Genomic DNA, 22,868 nt, shown 5'->3' on the forward strand with positions numbered 1-22,868 from the left:
GGTGTAATTAGAAAGACAAATACCTTCATATTTCATGTATTTATTTTCAGACTGCATGCTTTAAAAATAACAGTGAGCTAACTAGTACACTCCCTCCACCTGCACATCAGCCCAGTGTGTGCTCATACAGTCCAGTTACTGTACTTTTATGTAACGGGAAACTCTGAAACATTAAAGGTTTAGACGTGCTCTTCGTCTCATCTATGACACATTCACAGCGGTTTTTCAAGATCATACTCAGTTCTGAAAATGATTCGTGTCAACTTTTCCAAGCAGCTCCCTATGCTTCACTTCCCTTCCCATCCCACTGTCTGTCTGAACATCAATTCCTTCCACCTAAAAACACAACATGAGAGCTGATGACTGAAGTGTTTTGAAATACTGTACATATCAAGATAATCTTATAGTCTACCAGCCAAAAGTTTGGAATAGTTAAGACTTTATAAATGTTTTTGAAACAAGTCCCTTCTGCTCACCAAGGCTGCATTTGTTTGATCAAAAATACAATAAAAAATGTAAAATATTATTACAATTTATAATAACTGTTTTATATGTGAATATATAGTAAAATGTAATTTATTTCTGTGAATTTTCAGCATCATTACTCATTCAGAAATCATTCTAATATGCTGATTTGCTGCTCAACAAACATTTCTGATTATTATCAATGGTGAAAACAGTTGTGCTGCCCAATATTTTTGTGGAAACTGTGATACATTTTATTTTTTAGGATTCTTTGATAAATAGAAAGTTCAAAAGAACAGGATTTATTTGAAACAGATTTTTTTGTAACATTCTAAATGTCTTTACTGTCGCTTTTGATCAATTTAATCCAACCTTGATTGATAAAAGTATTGTTTTTTATTTGACCCCAAACTTATGAATTGTAGTGTATCATGGTTTCCACAAAAATTGAAGCATCACAACTGTTTTTAGCACTGATAATAATCAAAAATGTTTCTTGAGCAGCAAATCAGCATATTAGAATGACTTCTGAAGGATCATGTCACACTAGAGTAATGATGTTGAAAATTCAGCTTTGATTACAGGAATAAATTACATTTTGACATATATTCACATAGAAATCAGTTATTTTAAATCACAATAATATTTCACATTTTTACAGTTTTTACTGTATTTTTGATCAAATAAATGCAGCCTTGGTGAGCGAAAGAGACTTTTAAAAAACGATCGTAATCATTCCAAACTTTACATATAGGTTTTAATAGGTTTTGAAGTTAAATGCAAGTCTCTCGATACAAACTTGATGACATTTTGATCATTATTAAGACAATGAAAAAATGAAGAGTTCAGATGCAACACCAGCTAAAAGCCATCTCGGTCAAAAATGAGATAATGATACTGAGTGAATGCTTCTGACACATAGTATACGTCCATCAAATATTTTTACTTCGAACTCGCTAAATTCCAGCCTCAGCCCAATCAGAAGTACCAGTACTTATACTTACATAGAAATCTATACAAAGTAGCCAGAAAGAAATGCTAACTTTATAGAAATGTGTCAGATGGATTTGGAGACTTCAAATAATTTTTCAGCTGTGTGAGATGTGTTGTTTTGGTCATATGTCTGCAGGTGAATCTGAAGGAACAGGGCCAGTTGATCCGTCAGGATGAGTTCCTGTTGACCTTCAGGAAGAAGAAATGCTACCGTCACATCTTTCTCTTCCAAGATCTCATACTCTTCAGCAAGACACGCAGAACCGACGTTGGAAATGACACGTACATCTACAAACAGTCCTTCAAGGTAAACCACTGCATGATGCGTCAGTGAACACATCAAAATATCAGTGAATATTTCACTTTAGCTTTCCGTACTCCCTCAGACCTCAGACATCGGTATGACCCATAATTCTGGGGACAGCGGTCTGTGTTTTGAGATCTGGTTTAGAAGAAGGAAGTCGCAGGACACGTACGTCTTTCAGGCACCGAGTCGAGAGGTGAAGGAGAATTGGACCAGAGACCTGGAAAGGATTCTGTGGGAACAAGCCGTCTATAATCGAGGTAAAATCTGTAATTTTATCTAAGTAGTTAGCTTTACTTCAAAAAGAATGTAAATTGATTGAAGTAATGTACAGTAACGCTTTTCAGTTTCAATAAGTGTGTATATCCAAATAACTAATTTATGTTGAGCTAACTAAGCAACTGTTTGGTTACCCACATCATGTTGAAAACAATTAATGATTAACCTGTGATTAGATATGGTGTCTTATTTTCTGGAAATCCATTGAAGAATTGTTGCCTTTTTGGAATTCCAATCCTCTTTATCTGCAAGTTAAAAACAAATCCCTAACTGAGATTTAAATCGCAAAAGGATTTAAGTTAATCGAGGTTTACTGTAAAGCCATAATTCCATGCAATTATTGCTGCAATCCACTTTTTATCTTCAGTTCTTTGTTTGATTATGAGATTAAAACCTTGAAACCTCAGCACCTCATCGGGAGTCAGAAATCTGACTGTGCTTGAACGGTCTGCTGAAATGTGATCTTGTATGTTGAGGAATGTGGTAAGGAGTGAAAGATGAACAATAGAAGCACACCTCCCATACACAGCTGCATGCATTTATTCATCACTTTCACCGCTCACGGACTCCACACGCATTTCCTGATAATAGTCCTCCAATTTCATATGTCTTATGAATGTGTAAAAGATGTAGTTTTCTTTAGAATTAGTTGCACCATTGTGGGTATGGGAAATAAAGAACAACTGGAAATTCCTTTGAGTGATTTTAAGTTCATTTGGGTGCTATTATGCAACACTTACGAGCCAACATTTCATCAGTTCCACTGTATTTCAGACCCGTGTTTCATTAAGCCATCGTCATTCATTTAGAGAATTAGGGCCCTATGAAATCGGTTTCATTTTTTGCCAAATTCTGTTTTTTCCATTTAAATTTTTCTGGATTCCGTTTTTTCCTGTTTTAATTTTTCTCAACTCCTTTTTAATGGTTAAATTAAATTTTATTAATCAAAGAACATGTCTAATCACTTTAATAACGGTTTAACAAAAATGACATGTTTAGGGCCCTATGAAATGTTTTATTTTTTCTTTTATTGTTAGCAAATTCTGTGTTTTAGCATGTCTAATTATTTGAATGCATACTTAATTTATTCAATTTTATTCTTAAAATAGCCTTATGAAAAGTTTTTTAGTGGTAGTAGTAGTAGTGGTAGTAGTAATATATATCTGGCACAACGTCTTCAAATTAAACCGGACTTTTATTCTGATGGGTTGCCATGTCTACCTTTACATTACTGTGTGTATATGATATAATGCTAGTTTTCCTAAAATGGAATGGTCAAATGCTCATGACGTGACTCTCAGCAGATGTTGTTCATGTATTTATGTCCTCATTTAGTGAGACGACAGACGCTGAAATCACCGCGAGCGTCACACGCACTTCACTGTGTGTAGTAAACAAAACTATAATATATCCTAATTTGCTGCTCAAGAAACATTTATGATTATACTGGAAGCATTTCAAGATTCTTTAATGAATATAGAACATTTAAAAAAACAGCATTTATTTGAAATACAAAATTAACTTTATAAAATTACTGTCAGTTTTGATCAATTTGTCAAAACTGTCCGTGCTGAATATAAGAATTAATTTTAAATAAAAATAAAAAATGTACTTACCCCAAACTTGTGAACATTTTTAATTATAAATTAATTCGTGTTTTTTTTTTTTTTTTTTTTTTTTGTTCAGTTTTTTAACCTTAAGGGGTTTGTTACATCCAGCTGCTAGTTTGTTATTATAATAAACCAACATGATATATATCTTTAAAAACTGTGAGTTTTACATTTAACAATATGTAATATATGGACCATATATTATTAATAACCCCAATTGTTTGTTTGCTGATCTTCACACAGAGATCCGTATGCAAGAGCGGGTGTTCATGGGAATCGGACACAAACCCTTTATGGATATCCAGCCCAGTGAGATGGCCATCAATGACCGAGCCATCAACTGCACTCCGACAGGACGAGGTGAAACACCTGTCTTAGCTAAACATTAGCATCCTGAGAAGTTAATCTTATTTAACTCTGTATTTAATGATATTGTAGGTGGGATTCCTGTCCTCCGGTTGAATTCTGTCGGCTCGGCCAGCTGTACGTCATCTTCAGGAAGCCATTCGTCCTCTTCCTCCGGGTGGGGATCCACATCTCCTGTGGGTCATCTGATCGGTCCTAGCGGAGGAGACATTGTCCGGTACGTCCACGGGACCTCAGGGATCCTGGAGGAAGATGATTTAGACCAGGAGAGCGGAAACCAGAGTACACTGGGTATGTCCTTCTTCACAATATGTTCTATTTAGAAAGTAGCTCACACAAAATGTCAAATGCAATGTCGGATTTGAAATATGCATTATTTCTTAATACATATTTCTGGTTTTATTTTAAATGATTTATTCAGTTCATGTTATTCCAAAAAAAATAAATAAATAAAAATAAAAAAATAAGGAAAAATATCCTTCAAAGGGTTCAGAGCAATAAACTTGTTTTCCACCTAAACTTGAATTTATTTTTCTGAACCAATTGTTTTAAGCATAAACTCAGAATATCTTTTCAGAAAGCATGACAAATTTATGTCAATTTCTTTATTGCACTGTAAAAAAAAGCAAAAAAAAAAACAAAAAAAAAAAAAAACAATTTGTTGTGTCAGCTTAAAATAATTTGTTACCCAGCTGCCTTAAAATGTTAAGTTCAGTCAACTCAAAAAGGTTTAGTCAACTTGAAATGTTAAGTTGTACTAAGTGACAACTTAGATGTTTGGTTTGTTAAACTTAAAAGCTGCGTAAGTTACCCAGTTGCCTTAAAATTTTAAGGTGAATCAACTCAAACATCTGGGTTGTCATTTAGTACAACTTAACATGTCAAGTTGACTAAACCTTTTTGAGTTGACTGAACTTAACATTTTAAGGCAGCTGGGTAACAAATTATTTTAAGTTGACTCAACAAATTGTATTTTACAGTGTGTGTTTCAGTTGTAAATGCATCAGATTATGGAATTAAAATGAGTTGCAAGTGTCATTTTTTGTTGATTATAATTTTTACCACCCATGTTTTCTGTGTTTTTTAGAATGATGCATATATGAATGTCCTGCAAGATATTATTGCTAATGTGTTTTAATGTGTTGTGTTTCAGTGGAGAGTTCTGTGTCCTCAGGAGAAAGTGTTAGTTGCTTCAGCAGTTCTGGTCAAAGCTGCTCGTCTGTGATTGGTGGAGACTGTGACCACGGCCCATCTGAGATGCCTGTCATTGGTCTGAAAAAGCCATTTGCCCACAAACACGAAAGCAACGTTAAACCTACTAATCCACCAGGCCAAACCAAGGACCATTCGTGCACTACAGTACGGCCTATGAATTCATTTGTTTTATTATTATTTATGAAAGCATTGTGCATTACCATTTTCAACACATTCAAGCAATTCATAATTTTTTGGAATATTCTGCATATTTATATTTTCATTTACTCTTGTTCTTTACAGGTTCAAGGGACGAGCATCATAGGAAAGTCAACTGAAGTATAGCTCATCATGTATGTTTATACTATAATAGCATCATGCTTTTTATGTTATCATGCATTTTTTTTACCTATGGAACACAATCAATCCTGTGAAACTCTTAAATAAAGTTTATTTTATTTATTTATTTCAGCGTGTGTGTAACAATAGTTCATAGAACTAACTTCTAAATGTTAAACCTGCAAAATCCTTTGTTTGCTTGTTTTTTTTTACTTGTATTTCTGTTTTTTTTAATTAGCCTTATTGCACAGATGAAAAAACACAAACAGATGTGTAATCTTTTAATAAAATTGCTTTGATAAAATAAACAACTGAAGAATTGTCAAAGTCTCTGGTGTAAATAAAATACTTTAATTTTCAGTGGAATGATTCTAAATGAATTGCTTTGTATAAAAAAGAATCAAATAATTCCGTAAACTTTGAATGAAAGTGAACATTATTTATATTTAAGTAAAAACAGAAGTCATATTTGGAGTAGGGATGCTAATGAAGTTGAGCTACACATTGCGAAACAGAAAAACTCCATTGCAAAACATCTTGCAAAAACCACAACAGAAATACTTTAGGATTGACCTGTGTAGTCATTTCCTGTCTTTCTGTCTAGCCTTTGAATTTGTCTCAAGATATCACATTTCTTAATATTAATATTTTGTGCTGACGTTAAAATGACGTTACTTCATGCAGAATGATGTCATCACAGGACTGGCTTTTGTTAGTTAAAGGGTGAATAAAATAAATAAATAAAATAATAATAATAATAATAATAATAATAATAGAGTTAACAAACAAGATGGAAAGTGAGGACATAGTAAAGTCTATAAAATAATTACCAATTACAATTACATAGAACAGTGGTTCTCAAAGTGTGGTACTCATGTTGAAACACAATACAATTTAATTTCATATTTATTATTCTGTATTATTAATATCATTTAATATCAGAATTAATATAATTTTTATTTAACTTTTAGGTACAACACATTTTAATTGAATCATCATTTTTTATTTACCTGTTTGTAAGCACTGTGCAGTGTTAATGTTCAAACTGTGTATTTACAATGTTAAAGTGGCTGACAACAATGAATATTCTTATTAGGAATAAAACTGCCTCGCTTTTGAACTGTGCAGAGCTGTAGCTGAATTGTTAGGCCTACTGCGCTACTGCACTGTAAAAAATGACTGTGAATTTAAAGGTAAAAAACTGTAAAAATGCTACAGTAAAAACCTGTTAAATGGTTAACGGTAAAATACCATAATTTACAGTAAATAACCGTAAATTAACATTCCCAGAATTCCCTGTGTTACTTTTTTTTTTTTTAATTTGATGATGTTTTTTTGTTGTTGTTCTTGAAATAACTCTTTCTTCTTAGTTTTTTCTTAGTTGTTTTGTACATTAGGGTTGTATGTTACATTAAGAAACAGAAAAAAATGGAGACAGACTAAATCCAGAAGAACTGTGGCAACATCTCCAAGATGCTTTAAGAGACCTATAACTACAAAACTACAGTACTGTTAAAATTTTTAGGCAGTTAGGCACATAAAATGAGGATGCTGTCAAAAACAATGTCATAAATAGATTTTCTTTATCAATGAACTTCTATTAAATAAATAAGCAATTGATGTGACCATCCTTTGCGTTTAAAGCAGCTTTTGCCCTGTGTGCACTTTTGATAGTTTTTCAGGTAGCTTTGCAGGTAGGTTACTTGAAACATCTTGGAGATGTTGCCACAGTTCTTCTGGATTTAGTCTGTCTCAGTTTTTCTGTTTCTTTATGTCATTCCAGAGACAGACTGGATGATGATGAGATCAGATCTCTGTGTGGAGCACTGGCTGTTGTCAGACTCCTTGTGCAAACAAAAATCTCACTAGATTATTACAATTAATGGCAAACAGAATGTTTGGAAATGTAAACCGATATTTTTTACTGACACACTACAGCAAAAGATAGAAATAACTTACTTTAAACCATTTTTTAGCTGGTGAAAATACTAGTGGCCTAAGACTTTTGCACAGTACTATATATATATATATATGTTATGTTTTTATTGTGTTAGCTGTATTTTTGTCATTTTTACTTAGTCAAAATAACCCAGCTGCAGGTTGATTTAGATTAACTGGAATGCACAATGAACAAAAACATGATTTTTAAGTTATTTATTCGGAGTTATTTGTTTTTGCAAATGAACTCTTTAAATATTTAAAGTTCACTTGATTGTGATTTTGTGAGTCAAGATGAAAAAAAAAAAAAAATTTAATAACGATAAACTAGAGAGGAAAATATTTTATTGAATAAAATAATACAATATTATTCTGTCAAGCAAGCGCAAAGAAGGGGTGAGTAGTATGTATTTCACTGACAGTGGGGTGTTTACGCGCGGTGGGCGTAACGCTTTGACAATAAAGACGCGTGTGAGTGTGAGTGTGAGTGCAAGCGCATTTTGACTGTCACTGACTGAACACACACCGCAGGATCACCGCAACATTACAGCACAGCATTAACATGGGTAAGTGTATTTTCAAATGTATTTTTATTGCAATGTTTTCAACCTGAATATACATGAGAGAGTTCTAATGTTTGTTTTAATATTTATCCACATGCATCTATCGAATAGCATCACGCTATGAAAACTTAAGTATTGTAGCTACTAGTGGTTACTCTATAGATTTATTTCTACTTGTTCTGACATTTAAACAACTTTTGAAAGTGTAACTTAACGTAATGCATATCAATTCTGTCATATTAAATAATATATTTGAACCATTTGTTACCACACGCAGAAAATTTAAGTTATCTGATGTTTGCACTGTTTACACTTAGATTTAAATACATTTATTATGCTAAACTTGCTAAACATTTCATGCATATATTTATTCTTGTCCATGACGGGTCAAACGCATCATGTAGGATGCAAATATTGTTTACTTGTTTACATCAGCTACTGTTTTAATTTACAGTATTTATTGGGTATAAATGTTAAATTCAGCAGGTTTGTTTACTGTAGTTCTCTAATGAATCTGAGACACAGTTGCACTCATTTCAGCATCTCTGTGTGAATGGTACATTGTGGTCAGTTATACAGTACGGTGTTATTATATGGCATGTAATGAGAGCCGGGTGTGTGCCAGGTTTACATAGTGTGTCATGAACTTACTACAGTATGTACTGTACTTTCCACGGCTGCATGTAAATGTTCTTTGAAGAGTCTCAGTAAATGAGGTTCTGTATGGCATGCAAACATTATGTCTTTAGAGCTACAGACAGCTGTTTACCATGTGCACCACTAAAAATATTTACTAAGAGTCATAATGATGGAAATAGTATACTGAAAATAGTGACCAAACCATAAATGGAAAATTACAGCAAAGAATTTCATGAGGGAGGAGAATCAGAGACTCATTATTTCTCTCACCTGCTTATAAAAGCTGCTTCACTTCTTTGTTATTGTTTTATTCATGCAGTCCCTTCGTTCATTAAAATGTGTAACCAGATTGTTTGTGACAGAATACCTGTGCTAGTTTAACCTGGCAGACATACGCTCTGAATATCCACAGTCTGAAAGCTAAACAGAGGTGTGTAAGCCAGTGATGAGACACACACTCTTCTAGAGGCGGCATCTCTTTAGACCAAGATTAAAGCTCTGGTAAAGATTACGACAGAGGGTTTACTGATAGAAAACAGTGAACGCCCCACTGCGCACATTCCCCATTAAACACCGATACACACACACTTTCTGGCTGGTCTGAAACTAATTTTCTGACCACAGGGTTGTTAGTTTACAACATAGAGAAACTCAATCTGCATTCCCATGAGTCTCTAGTAATTTAAAAGTCCATCCATCTCCCTACCTTTCTTTTGTTCCAGATAGACAAAGACTTCCCTTCCTTTAAAAAGCATATGGAAAGGATGAAAGAAGAGAAACTCTATACATTGAGATAATTTAGAACTGAATTACTGAGTGTCAGCGGTCAATCAGTGACAGACATGTCTCAATGAAGTGTCCTTGAAGACAGCATCTGTTAAACATAAACCACATGCTTCACATGTGCAATGCATTCTTTACATTGTATCTCCTTACCAGACGCTCCTATTGGAAACATTCAAGCATCTCAGCAGATTTGAAACGCACCGAACAGATTGTGCATTTTGTCATTTTAATACAATAGTTGTTCCTCTTGTGTGTTTTGTGCAAGAACTACACTGAAGAACATTGTACAATCATATTGTTGCTTTTCTATTTATGTACTTATAAACTGACAGTGTAAACAAACACTTATTGTGACTTCAAAACACAGCAGATAATATAAGTGAAATTCCTTTCTTCCACTTTAAAAGCGAATGCAGTCAAACATCACCTCAGGGAAATATCCTGAAAGTATACAGAGCAAATGGGGAATTTATACTCCAGTGCTATGAATGGCATGCTCATAAATAATGGTCAACAGGAGGTCACACTGTTTAGTCTAAATTTTAGAAGAACCTTGGCGTGCCATGCATAATTGTAGTGCTATATATATGTAGGATGAGGCTTACTTTGATCCATTAGTCATTGATTGGACGGTGACGTGTGTCACTGTATGGTTACAAAACCCGAACATTAGGCTACTAACAAAATGACATCATTTGCTCATTCATAAAGTTATTTGTTTTGTTCCTGAATGAATTGGTTGCAAGAATAATTCAATGACTCACTCATTAAGACAGTCGCTTGTCACCACCTACTGGCGTAACAAGGTCACCTGCAAAAAGAGTAATTCTAAAATCCTCACCACACTGATGTCAGCACTTTTGAAATGCTGCTTGACCAATCTGATTGAAAAAGCTTTTAGAGTAATTATTAGCAAAGCCCCATTTTTTGTTGGTATCAGTGTGATGTTCATTTAGGTAATTTATCCTGTGTTCATGCAGCTCTGGACATCGGCACCTGGGATCTGGCGTGTCAGTTTAATAACACGGATCACCACACGGAGCTGAACGGCATGGATCGGCTGATCGTACGGAGAGGACAGGCCTTCACCATCAACCTGTACCTGAACTCTGGCTCTTACCAGCCCGGATACACTCAGCTGCACATCACTGCAGAGACAGGTAATGCACAGAGATCTCAGCCTAATATTTCAATACCCAGCTAACGGGAAACCTTCTGAAAATCTTGGATAATGTTCTGGCAAGTTTCTTTCAAATCTATGAACAAACATTCTTCCAGTAACATTAATAGAACGTTCATTCAAAGTTATGATGGAATGTTCTTTCCTGGAATGTTTTAGTTGGACGTTCATCAGTGTTTTCTAAAGTGTTACTGTTTGTTTCAGATTGTTCAGAGAACATTAGAATGAATGTTTGCAAATAAATAAAAAGGAATGTTTCCTTCATGTACGCATAACCAAGAAAAAACATTTTTAAACATATTAAAATCTGGACATTTTGAATGCTCGGAGAACATTCAGAAATAATATCTTTATAACCAAATGGGAATGTTAGTAAAACATTCTGGTAACACTTTACAATAAGGTTCATTAGTTAACATTAACATTACTTAAGTTTAGTTAACATGAACTAAGAATGAACAATACTTCTACAGCATTTATTAATCTTAGTTCATGATAATTACAGCATTTTTAATGCATTATTAAAATTAAAAGTTGTGTTTGTTAACATTAGCTAATGCTCTGTGAACTAACATGAACAAACAATGGTTCGTTTATTCATTGACAGTTGGCCAATTATTTATTGTTCATTCATGTTAGGTAATGTATTAACTAATGTTAACAAATGACACCTTATTGTAAAGTGTTACCATCATTCTTACATGTTTTTGTCAGCTGGGACATTATCAAGATGTAATAGTTTAGGACAAAAACAAATACATTTAGTTGCCATATTTTATGGATTTTATACCCCTACTGTCTGCAATATTTATATCTGCCTGTCAGTCATTTTCCTGCCATGTTATGTTTTTTGGAGGTGGGTTATGGAAAGAAAAGTTGGTTTAATTCTGTAATTATGTTACCCAGTTCTGGTGAAATACCTTAAGTTCTTCCAGAAATAAACATTTTGAACTAGCCTAAGGTGGTTTTCTCATTTTAGCTGGTTTAGCTGGTCAGCAAGCATGACAATCTGACAAGTGCCTTAATCTCCTCTAAAACCATGAAAAAAGACCAGCCCAACCAGGTAGTGTGACTTCTTAAGTCTGTATATCTGTATATTTGTATATTACAAATGTTGCAATTTGCAAATGATTATTTTACTATTTTTGGAATTGTTTTATACTTTAAGAGTGTTGACTGACATGCCAGAGGACTTACTAAATTAATCAAATTTGTAAACTTTTTTCAAACTCTGTAAAATGGCCCTGACAGTAATATAAAAAAGATTGGTAATGATCAGAATAGTCAGTTCTCAAGTGGCAGGAATTCCCATTACAAAAGCTCTGACAATTGTTCTTTCTTTTGAAGAAAATCTAAAAAAAAAATGAACATAATACTCAACAAGTGCAGTTGAGGATGAAGGTTAACAGAGAGAATGTCAGGGCTCTTGTTGATTTTCTGTGTTACAGATTCTGTCATTTGTTGGAGCTGGAACATGAGATAACATAAAGACATTAGTGAACACAAAGGGAGGCAGCAGCGTGTAAACGCTGGCATTCAGACAGGAAAGACTCTGCTCAGACTCAGATAACACTAATGTCAAGAAAACAAGACCCTCTGGCATGTTTAACGGAATCTATGGTGAGATATTGCACATGTGAACTCCTTAGAAGTTATCAAAGAGTCAAATACAAAACTATTGGTTTGGGTGAACGTTCAGAAAACGCACCACACAACTTGTATAGAAAAAGAAAAAGTATAATAATAAGCACAAACATGTTTTTGCAGACAGTTACACCTCCAAACCAGGTAGGACAGTGACAAGCAATCTGTTTCGTCGAAAGGGAAACTGATGCACATTTTTAATGCAAATTTTGGGTGTTGCATAAAAAATGTTAGATTGAAACGACAAGATGTGCATGAAATCTTAAAATGCACATAAAAAAATGGTCAGTGGGAACCATTGTTCATCAAAAATATAGCAAAATAAAGCAAAATAAAAAATTGCATACAGATTTGGAATGACGTGGGTGAGTAAACAGAATTTTCCTTTTTGTTTACAGTGGGGGATTTTGTAGTGGGCGGGGCTACCCATCATGACACAGCAGAAACCAATCAAAATGTCATGATTTGGAAAAAAAATCTTAGATTAAAGAAGACATCAGTCAGGCATTGACTTTTTTCTTAGACCTAGACAAACTAAAACTTACCCATGATTCAGAACTTCTGTTTATATTGTAGTTCTGATGGGAACTTTGTCTCTTATGCGTTAGTCACGCTCGAGCGCTCTGGAGTGAGTTCACAGGAGTGCTGCTCTGGAACACTTCCAAATTTGAGCACGAATGGAATTGCAGTGTGTGCGTTTGTCCGGCGGCCTTTAAACGAGGGGTCAGTGCGAGCCCACATTCCCAGAGATTCAGAGACTGGTGCCACAGCTGCAGACACATTCCTGAACGCTGTTTAAGATTGAAAGAGGGGGATTTTGGTGTAAATATGTAGACATATTCTCATTTAAAACTGCTGATCGTATCTGTGAATGTCTGTAAGTCCAGAACAGTGTGAACTTTGTGACTAATTACATGAGTTTAGATGAAACAATCCATCCCCATCAAACCCTTTATACACAATGTGGACAGTCTGTCCCTGCAGCAGTTTTTTAAACCAGCAACATTGTAATGGCTGCATTTCAGAAGATACTGTTAAGATTCACCATCAAATAGATGATTTTATTCCACTGAGCTTGTTGCCAATGCATTCCGAGATTGCATCATGCATAAAGATTACATGCAGTGTTGCCTAAATTAATATGAATGAATAACATTTACTTTAGAGCAAATGAGTTTATTTGCAAAAACAGTTAATTCGGTTTTTTTTTGTTTTTGTTTTTTTCAAAAATCATGTTTTTTAAGTTATTTTTACTTTATATCAAAATAATCCAACTGCAGTTTTATTGAGAATAACTGGAACGCACAATGAAAAAACATGATTTTTGAACCTTTAACTGTTTTTGCAAATGAACTCTTCAAATGTAGTTGTTCATACTGATGTTCCACATGTGAATAAAAAAGAAAGATTTTGGTAACACATTACAATAAGGTTAATTAGTTAACATTAGTTAACTACATTAGTTAACATGAACTAAGAATGAACATTACTTGCTACATCATTTATTAATTATTGAATTAATTATTGAAATTTATTTAATGCATTATTAAAATCACGTGTTGTGTTCGTTAACATTAGTTAATGCACTGTGAACTAACATGAACAAACAATGAGCAAATGTATTTTTATTAACTAACATTAACAAAGATTATTTATAAATTCTGTTATAATTGTATTGTTCATTGTTCGTTCATGTTAGTTAATACATTAACTAATGTTAACAAATGACAGTGTCACCAAGATTTAAAATGTTTTTTTTTTGGTATCTTATACCAAGGCTGCATTTATTTAATCAAAAATACAGAATTTTTTTTACAAAATAAATGTAAAATGTAATTTATTCTGTGATCAAAGCTGAATTTTCAGCATCAGTGTCACATGATCCTGTAGAAATCATTCTAATATGCTGATTTGCTGCTCAAGAATCATTTCATTCATATTATCTATGTTGAAACAGTTGTTCTGCTTCATATTTTTGTGGAAACAATGAGATATATATTTCTGGATTCTCTGATGAATAAAACATTCAAAAGAACAGCATTAATTTGAAGTTTGTAGCATTATAAATGACTTTACTGTCATTTTTGCTCAATTTAATGCATCTTAGCTCAGTAAAAGTTGAATTCCCTATACATTTTAATGCACAGCTTTACTCCTCTAAACAATTCTTTACAAATTGGAAGTTTTTGGAAAAACGGAAAATATGCGTATCTTCCCTGATCATTTTCTAAGTGACCCATACACAAAATTTCATCAAACTGCATTTGAAACTATCCAGACACACACATAAAGCACATAAAGCCCATAAAGCCCCGTTTGGTTTTGATTATTGTTGATGATTTTGTTCTGATGGTTCGATAGGCCCTCAGCCGGAGGAGCAGTACGGCACCAGGGCCGTGTTCGGCCTCAGCAATGAGATCGATGACACGTGTTGGAGCGCGGCGGTGAGCAGTCCGCCCGGAGACACCGTTTGTCTTTCCGTCTGTGCCGCCCCTGACGCTCCCATCGGCCGGTACGTCCTGACTCTAGATGGGCGCATCCAGTTCGAGTTCATACTGCTCTTCAATCCCTGGTGCCCAAGTGAGTGAAAACAGATGCGTTTGGGTGTTCCACACATGTACACGCCTTAAGGTTATAGACACGGATATCCTGTTCTTTATACGAGCAGACGATAAAGACGGATGAGTAAGATCTCTGCGCACTCAACCCATGCTCTGATTTACAGGAGATGTGGTCTACATGGACAGCGAGGAAAAACTGTCCGAGTACGTTCTGGCCCAGGATGGGATCATCTTCAGGGGTGATGCCGAATACCCAGTCCCTATGGCCTGGTATTTTGGACAGGTACCAACAAACAAACCCATGATTACACATGTTCACAATCTGGCTGTGCTTGATACGCTGAGCTCACCTCCTGAAAACACAAACAAATGAACTCTGTTTAAAAAGCAGTATGATGCATGAAAGCAGAGACAAGAATGAAAGTAAATAACATGAAAAAGAAGAAATAACTGGTGAGGAACAGCTATTTGCGTAAATTCCACAAAGCCTGATGAGAACATATCCAAATCAGTGTTATTTTAGTATCATTACTGTAGTAGGGTTTGTATTTGGTTTTTATTTTTATATTTCCCATTTTCAGTTTAATTTTAGTTAAAGTCAAAACATCTAAGATTCCAGGAGTTTCAGAAAGTTATCATGCGTTCTCCATTTAATCTAATTGCTTGCTGGATCTCAGCAAGATTTTTCATGCCTAAAGGCTTTTTGAGGGAAAATACTTTTTGTAAATGTTTTAGTCAATTGTATTGTGCAAGAGTGTATTATTTACACATTGATTGCGACTCTGTTGTGTTTGTTCTGTAGTTCGAGGAGGGCATACTGGACGCTTGTTTGAGAATCCTGGACATGAACCCTAAATACAGAAGGAACCCTGGGAAGGACTGTTCTGGACGCAGAAACGTCATTTATGTCACAAGAGTGCTGAGTGCTATGGTCAGTCGCACGTCCTGATTTTGCTGAGTTAGATGTGTTCCTGGGTCAACATATTTTGTTGACCCTGGAACAATATTTTAATCCAAAAATTTAATCTTGACCACATCCCTATACCTAAACCTAACCTTACCCATGAGTAAACCCTAAAATCAGAGGAAATGATAGATGAATGACACTGATGTACAAGCACCAAACACTGATTGCAAGCCTAAACTTCACAAAAACTATAAATTGGTTAATCACAATGTTGTTCCAGGATCAGCAAAGATGTTGATCCAGGAACATGTCGTACATGGTAAAATCAGGTTATACATGGTCAGTACTCTAATACACACACACAAAAACATGAAAAATAGTACATTTTTAATGAAATGGAACTGTTTTTCATCAATACTTTGCAGAACTGAATAAAACATATACTACCACTCAAAAGTTTGGGGTTATTAGGATGTTCATTTTGAAAGAAATGAATACCTTTATTCAGCAAGGATGCATTAAGTTGATCAAAAGTGACCGATATTTATAATGTTACAAAAAAGATTGCTATTTCAAATAAATGCTGTTCTTTTGAACTTTTTATTCAAAGTATCTACAAATGAAAAATGTATCACAGTTTCCACAAAATATGAAGTTCTCAGCATTGATAATAATACATTTTCCCGTAGTTATCAGACATTAGGGATGATGTTTTCTCATACTCTGCACAGATCAACAGCAATGACCAGGATTACGGCGTGCTGGAGGGCTGCTGGAAGAACACGTTTGATGGCGGCGTGAGCCCCTTGTCCTGGAGAGGAAGCGTTCAGATCCTAAAGACGTGGGACAGGACTTCCTGTATGCCGGTGCGCTACGGCCAGTGCTGGGTCTTTGCAGCCGTCGCCTGTACAGGTATTAAATGATCCTATTAGATGATGTATCGCTTCTCATTTATTGCTTAAAAAAAAGTGGGATCTAATTTAAAATAACAGTTTTATATGTGAATTTATTTCTGTGATCAAAGCTGAATTTTCAGCATCATTACTCCAGTCTTCAGTGTCACATGATCCTTCAGAAATCATTCTAATATGCTGATTTGCTGCTTAAAAAAATATTTCTGATTATTATCAGTGTTGGAAACCCAATGTGTTACACAATATTTTTGTGGAAAATTTTTTCATGAATAGGAAATTCAAAAGAACCAAATTTATTTTAAATATAAATACTTTGTAACATGTCTTTACTGTCATTTTTGATCAATTTAATGCATGCTTGTGGAATAAATAAAAACCTTACACAAACCTTTGAATGGTAGTTTATGCAGTGCATGGTCATTTTGTTTGATTCTAGGCGCATTCTTGTTACTTTTGCATCACGGATGTGGTTGTGTTTTGGGTCGTTGTGCAGAAAATGTGTAAATGCAGACAGATGAAGCAGGTTTTTGTGTTTGTCCTCAGTGTCTCGTGCTCTGGGAATCCCATGCAGGGTGGTCACAAACTTCTATTCGGCCCATGATACCAACAGCAACCTTGTAATCGAGCGCTATCTCAATGAGAAAAATGAATTAGACAGCAGCACCAGAGATATGATATGGTATGAAGAACCACGTCTTTCACCCAAACAACACATGCAAAACACATGCAAATAAAAAACTATACATAAACTATTGAAAAGCACATATTTGGACACTTACAGTATGTAAATGACATTGTTTTGGAGATTCAACAGTGTTTTTCTGCTGTAGGAACTACCACTGCTGGGTCGAGAGTTGGATGGTGCGACCAGATCTCCCTCCAGGTTTTGACGGCTGGCAGGCGAGTGACCCGACGCCACAGGAGAAAAGCGAAGGTGTGCAGATGGCTCTTTTCTTTCTAACATACAGCAAATCAAACATCCTTAAATGTAAAGTGATAGTTCACCCAAAAATGAGAAATTCTGCAGTGCAAAATATTTTCTTAACAGTGTTTTTTCATAACTATGTTTTAATGCATAACTGCAACCCAACTCCTATAGAAATGAACCATATAGGGCCTTAAAAAAATGAAATTTAACAGTTTGGACGTGATGTAATTTTGCGATCCCCATATCTCTGGGAATTAACTATACATGGCCGTAAAAATGAAGATTACAAAAGAAATGTTTATTAAAAATGAGAATCTGAAAGGATATTAGGATATATTTAGTCATTCTAGAATTAGGGTCATGCAAATTTTAGAAGAAGAATATTTTGGTACTCAGACAGGTGTGTACAATGAAATTGTTTTGACATAAGGAAACAAGCTACATTTCAACCAACCACATCTGTTCTTCAGACATTACTCTTTAAAAGAAAAAGTATGAACTGTATGCAAAGTGACCCACATTTGCTTTTTGACCACTGAAAATGTGTACAATTTAACAATTTACTCCTGGAGCCATATTGAGATCCCAATATCTCAGGAAATAAAAAAAACATATAGGGTGTTAAAAATTAAGATACCAAAAGAAAAGTGTGTTAAGAACCAAAATCTAAAAGGATCTTTAATTGTTTTTGAGTTACAGGCTTCGGAACAAAAACACAAGAAGTTCTTTTTCCCCATTTTTGAACTATCACCATTAGTATATAATGCAAGAAAGATTGCTAGTCAGATTTGAGAAATAGAAGACCCTATAGTTTTTATTCATATTTTGATTTTTATTTTTTCTTTTACATTTGAACTTTAAAGTTTCAGTAATTTTGCTTTTTTTACTTGCCTGTATAGTTTTTAACTTATATTTCAGTTATAGTTTTAGTTTTTTAGTACATCAAGTTAAAATAAATTCAAATAAAAAATGTTGTCTAGGCAACTAGCTGAAATAAAATATTTTATTTAAAGGAATTAAAATGTTTTTTTATGACTTTTATTTTCAGATTTAGATAGCTTTAATAACTATTTTTTTATTTGTTTTTGAGACAAAATATTATAATTATAAAATATCTAAACATTATTTTAAATCAAGATACGTTTACCTGAAAAGCAGAATAACTTAATATATTACGTCTCGTTTTGTGAAAAAAAAAAGATCAAAATGAAGTGAGTTTATGCTTAAAAAAAGAAAAGTGCCAGTGCACTTAAATTAAACATAAAATCTGACTTAATTTAAAGGAAAAACAAGACTATTTTTCTTACACTTTTGGCAGACATTTTTTTTTCCAGAAAACAAAACTTAAGTAATTCTGCTTCTGAAGTAAATGTATATTGATTTAGGTTTAGAATGTTTAGATATTTGTACTGCAAAACAAGACAAAAATACTAAGTAAAATAAGGTCAAATGAATCAAATGATTTCATCGAAGTCTTGTGATTGATTTATATGACGAACAGATTTAACTGACTCAAAACAAAACCAAACTAAACTAAAATAAAGAAGCTGCGATGTCTTTCTGTCTCTCAGGTGTGTTCTGTTGCGGGCCAGTTTCTGTGCGGGCGATAAAAGAGGGAGAGCTCACCCTCAAATATGATGCACCATTTGTGTTCGCGGAGGTGAACGCAGACTTAGTGTACATCCTGAAATATAACGATGGGAGCACAAGGAAAATCGTGAATGACCAAAAAGTGGGGCAGAAGATCAGCACCAAGAGCGTAGGCCGAGATGACAGAGAAGACATCACACACCTCTACAAATATCCTGAAGGTAGGATAATGCAAACAAGTGCACGTCCTTCCTACGTTCGTGCATATGAAGAAGAGATTGATTTTGCAATGATCTGTGGTGCAGGTTCTGTGGAGGAGAGGCAGGTTTTCAAGAAAGCAAACCACCAGAACAAGCTGCTTCAGGAGAAAGCAAACTCTGGGCTGCACATCACCATCAAGCTGTCGACGGGCATCAGGAAGGGCTGCGACTTTGACGTGTTTGCAGTAGTGAGTAATAACACCGAAGAGAATAAGAAGTGTCGTCTGGTGTTTGCGTCACGTGCCGTGTCGTATAACGGCGTCGTCGGCCGTGAATGTGGATTCAAAGACCTGCTGAATGTGGAACTGGCACCTGGAGGAGGTGAGCAGCTTTGTGTTGATGTGTGATTCAGTTTACAAAAGCAAACACATCTACTTAAGCAAGATCCATTTTGTGCACAGATATTTGATAAAAAATTCTTTCAGCACCCTTAAGTACTATAGTTTGGTTGCTATGAACCTAGTATGTAAAACAAGATTGCATACTAGCAATACATTGGCCAAGCATTCACACATACATTTGCATATGCATGAAGCATATTTTTGGCCTTAGTAAAGGCGCTGTAATGTACAGCATAAAGGCACAATTAATTTTTTTATTTTTAATTTGTATTAATATTTGTAGAAGGGGAAAAAAACCCACTGTATGTTCATTTACTGTTTAGTTTATTTATTATTATTAATTGAATTTGTTTATTTATTATTATTAGCCTACAGTTATTTTTTGCATTTTTCATTTTCAATTTATTATTGAGTTTTTTTATAGCCAAATACACTCTCTCTCTCTCTCACACACACACACATATATATATATATATATATATTGTATACTACTACTATCTACTATATATAATTAATATTATTAATAATAATTCTTGTTTTAAAATTATTATTAAATAAATTAAAAGTAAAATATTCAATATAATTAATTTAGAAAACTATAATTTATAATATTATAGAATGGAAATACATAGACAGACATAATTAATTAATGTTAATTTAATAATTAATTACTGAATTATTTATTATTAGCCTGCATTTTTTTCATGTTTCATTTATTTATTATTGACATTATTAGTTATTATTATTTATTATTGTTTAGAGCTAAACTATATGATATTAAATGAATAAATTATATTTATTTATTATTATATATTACATTTATTACTATATATATTATGTATTAATAATTATTATTAATAGTAATAATAACAATAATTATTTATTTAGATTTGTATCATAAAATATAATAAAATGTAATTAAAATATAATTTCTAATATTATATGTATTCATATAATATTATTATACTGTATATATTTTATAAAATGATATATACACTATTAAAATCTATCTATTTATCTATCTATATATATATATATATATATTATTTTATTAATTTTTAATCATTTTTAAAATGAATTTATTTTTATATATATAATTGTGTAGATGCTTTGTGTTGTGCATGTACTGTAGAATGCGTCCTCACTGTGTTGTGTGTTTGTTCCAGAGAGAAAGGTTCCTCTGAGGCTGAACTACAGTAAGTACTGTAATAATCTAACGGAGGACAATCTCATCCGTCTGGGTGCTCTGCTGATCGACTACAGCACAAAGGAAGCCGTCATGGCCATGCGTGATGTCGTGCTGGACGATCCTGAGATCAAAATCAGGGTATGACCACAGGATCACAAGTGGACATAACAATGGCAATCGTGTTCATGCTGTCAAATACATGCTGATGTATGCGTGTCATTCCAGATTCTGGGAGAACCCAAACAGAACCGTAAGCTGGCGGCTGAGCTCACCCTACAGAACCCGCTGCCAGAACCCTTACAAGGCTGCTGCTTCACCATCGAGGGCGCAAACCTCACTGGCGGCACCAGCATCACCGAGAAGTAAGAGAAGTAAAACTGCTGTAGCACAAGCTGTGTTTGTGTAGCATGAAAAAATGCTATATGGAAGCATCAAGAAGCTACATGGATATAATTATACCCATTAAAAAAATCCATAAAAGCCATAAAATATGCAGAAACTATCATTAAAACACATGTAACACTTCAGACTATTATCATCACACTGTTTCTGTTTTAACATTTATCAAAACTCAGTCCCACAGTCCCAGATTTTCAGTGTGGTCTCTAGTACAGACTGTACATTAAACAGTGAGGATACGCCTCACGCTGCTCTTTGCTCTGTTAGTTTATACTTGAATAAATACTTTTCCGACAAGGATTATGACAAGAATTGAACCTGTGTGATTTCTAATGTGTAAATATTTATTCGTTTTAGACTGGAGTCACCCATTGAACCCGGGCAGGAGGCCAAAGTCAAAATCTACTTCACTCCCACTCAGTCCGGCCTGCGCAAACTTGTGGTGGATTTTGACAGTGACAAGCTGGGCCACGTTAGAGGATACAGGAACGTTATCATCGGGAAATGAGACCCTTCTGTGGAGGAGAATGGAATGCAAAACCAACCATTTTTCCATGTACTTTTTCAGTATTCAGAGAGTAGTACGTTATCTTTTATATACTGTATTTTTGTAAGAATGTGAAAAGCCAACCTGGGCTTCTGTAGCAGTATGTACTGTACATGCACGCCATGTAAGCACACTACACAGTATGCAGCAATAAATATCAAGAAATCCTTACATTTTTATGACACTGAGACATGCACATTCCTGGAAATGCTTGGGAGCCACACTGCATTGTGGGAAATATCATCCTGTAAAAACAAAAGAATAAAAAATCATGTATGGAAGAGACGGTAATTTTAAAAGAGTAACATTTTATGCAGTTTTTAGGTTTTTGCTTTATGTATCTTCATATTCAGCTGTGACCTTTTCATTAAAAAAAACAATTACGGTATAATTTTGAATGGAGTGTTTTAGTTTTTCATTTAAAGTGCAATTATTGATTTAAAGTAAAATTGTCATTTTTAAAACTAAGCAACAAATCAACTCTCAAAAGTGACATCTGATTGTTCACATTAACTATGTATGTCCTATTTTTTTTTAGGTGCAAAAACACCATGACTTACATCCATAATATTTTTATCTCATCGTCTTCTAAAATTGATAACACCATTGTATAAACTTGCACTTGTTTGATTTACTTCAAATGATGACCAGCATGCCGTTATCAACATAAACACTAGCAGATTATTTAAGCACATGACAATTTTTTTGCCATCACAGGAAGTGCACAGACATTTTACAGGAAGCAGTTGATCATATACTCTGTTGCTAAAGCACATAAACATTTACATACAACATTACAGTCTAATCAGACATTTGGCATTGTTTTCTGGCCACATTCACTGTTTCATAATGGGTAATAAATGAACTCATACAAGCACAATAAATTCTTCTGTTCTCTAATATAAATACAGATGGATGAGAGTGAACTGACT

At 34.1% G+C, this 22,868-nt stretch overlaps 2 protein-coding genes across 4 annotated transcripts in view; both read left to right on the top strand.

Annotated features, from left to right (window-relative positions):
• The window catches only part of quo (quattro), a 39,210-nt gene extending 33,338 nt beyond the window's left edge, over positions 1-5,872 (top strand). For all 3 annotated transcript variants that reach the window (XM_051113137.1, XM_051113139.1, XM_051113138.1), the window contains exons 18-23: positions 1,595-1,765; positions 1,845-2,022; positions 3,895-4,011; positions 4,090-4,308; positions 5,171-5,376; positions 5,515-5,872. In XM_051113137.1, the coding sequence (XP_050969094.1) occupies positions 1,595-1,765; positions 1,845-2,022; positions 3,895-4,011; positions 4,090-4,308; positions 5,171-5,376; positions 5,515-5,556 (933 nt within the window). In that variant the 3' untranslated portion in view covers positions 5,557-5,872. The remainder of the gene's footprint in view (positions 1-1,594; positions 1,766-1,844; positions 2,023-3,894; positions 4,012-4,089; positions 4,309-5,170; positions 5,377-5,514) is intronic.
• A 2,106-nt stretch (positions 5,873-7,978) lies between these two features.
• On the top strand, positions 7,979-22,334 carry tgm2b (transglutaminase 2b). Its single transcript, XM_051113192.1, has 13 exons — positions 7,979-8,054; positions 10,457-10,636; positions 14,662-14,880; positions 15,026-15,144; positions 15,664-15,792; positions 16,500-16,680; positions 17,226-17,361; positions 17,513-17,616; positions 19,182-19,421; positions 19,506-19,781; positions 20,968-21,128; positions 21,216-21,352; positions 21,747-22,334. Exons 1-13 carry the CDS (start codon positions 8,051-8,053, stop codon positions 21,895-21,897), a joined length of 2,037 nt encoding a protein of 678 aa, XP_050969149.1. The 5' UTR covers positions 7,979-8,050; the 3' UTR covers positions 21,898-22,334.
• The last annotated feature ends 534 nt before the right edge of the window (positions 22,335-22,868 follow it).

Source organism: Labeo rohita, chromosome 6, assembly GCF_022985175.1.
Source record: "Labeo rohita strain BAU-BD-2019 chromosome 6, IGBB_LRoh.1.0, whole genome shotgun sequence".
NCBI classification, from domain to species: Eukaryota; Metazoa; Chordata; class Actinopteri; order Cypriniformes; family Cyprinidae; genus Labeo; species Labeo rohita.

Bases quoted from the DNA above. Each gene is read 5' to 3' on its own strand.
- tgm2b (XM_051113192.1), top strand. The intron at 17,617-19,181 runs GTGTGCAGATGG...TCTGTCTCTCAG, and splicing joins GCCACAGGAGAAAAGCGAAG to GTGTGTTCTGTTGCGGGCCA. The intron at 19,422-19,505 runs GTAGGATAATGC...TCTGTGGTGCAG, and splicing joins CCTCTACAAATATCCTGAAG to GTTCTGTGGAGGAGAGGCAG.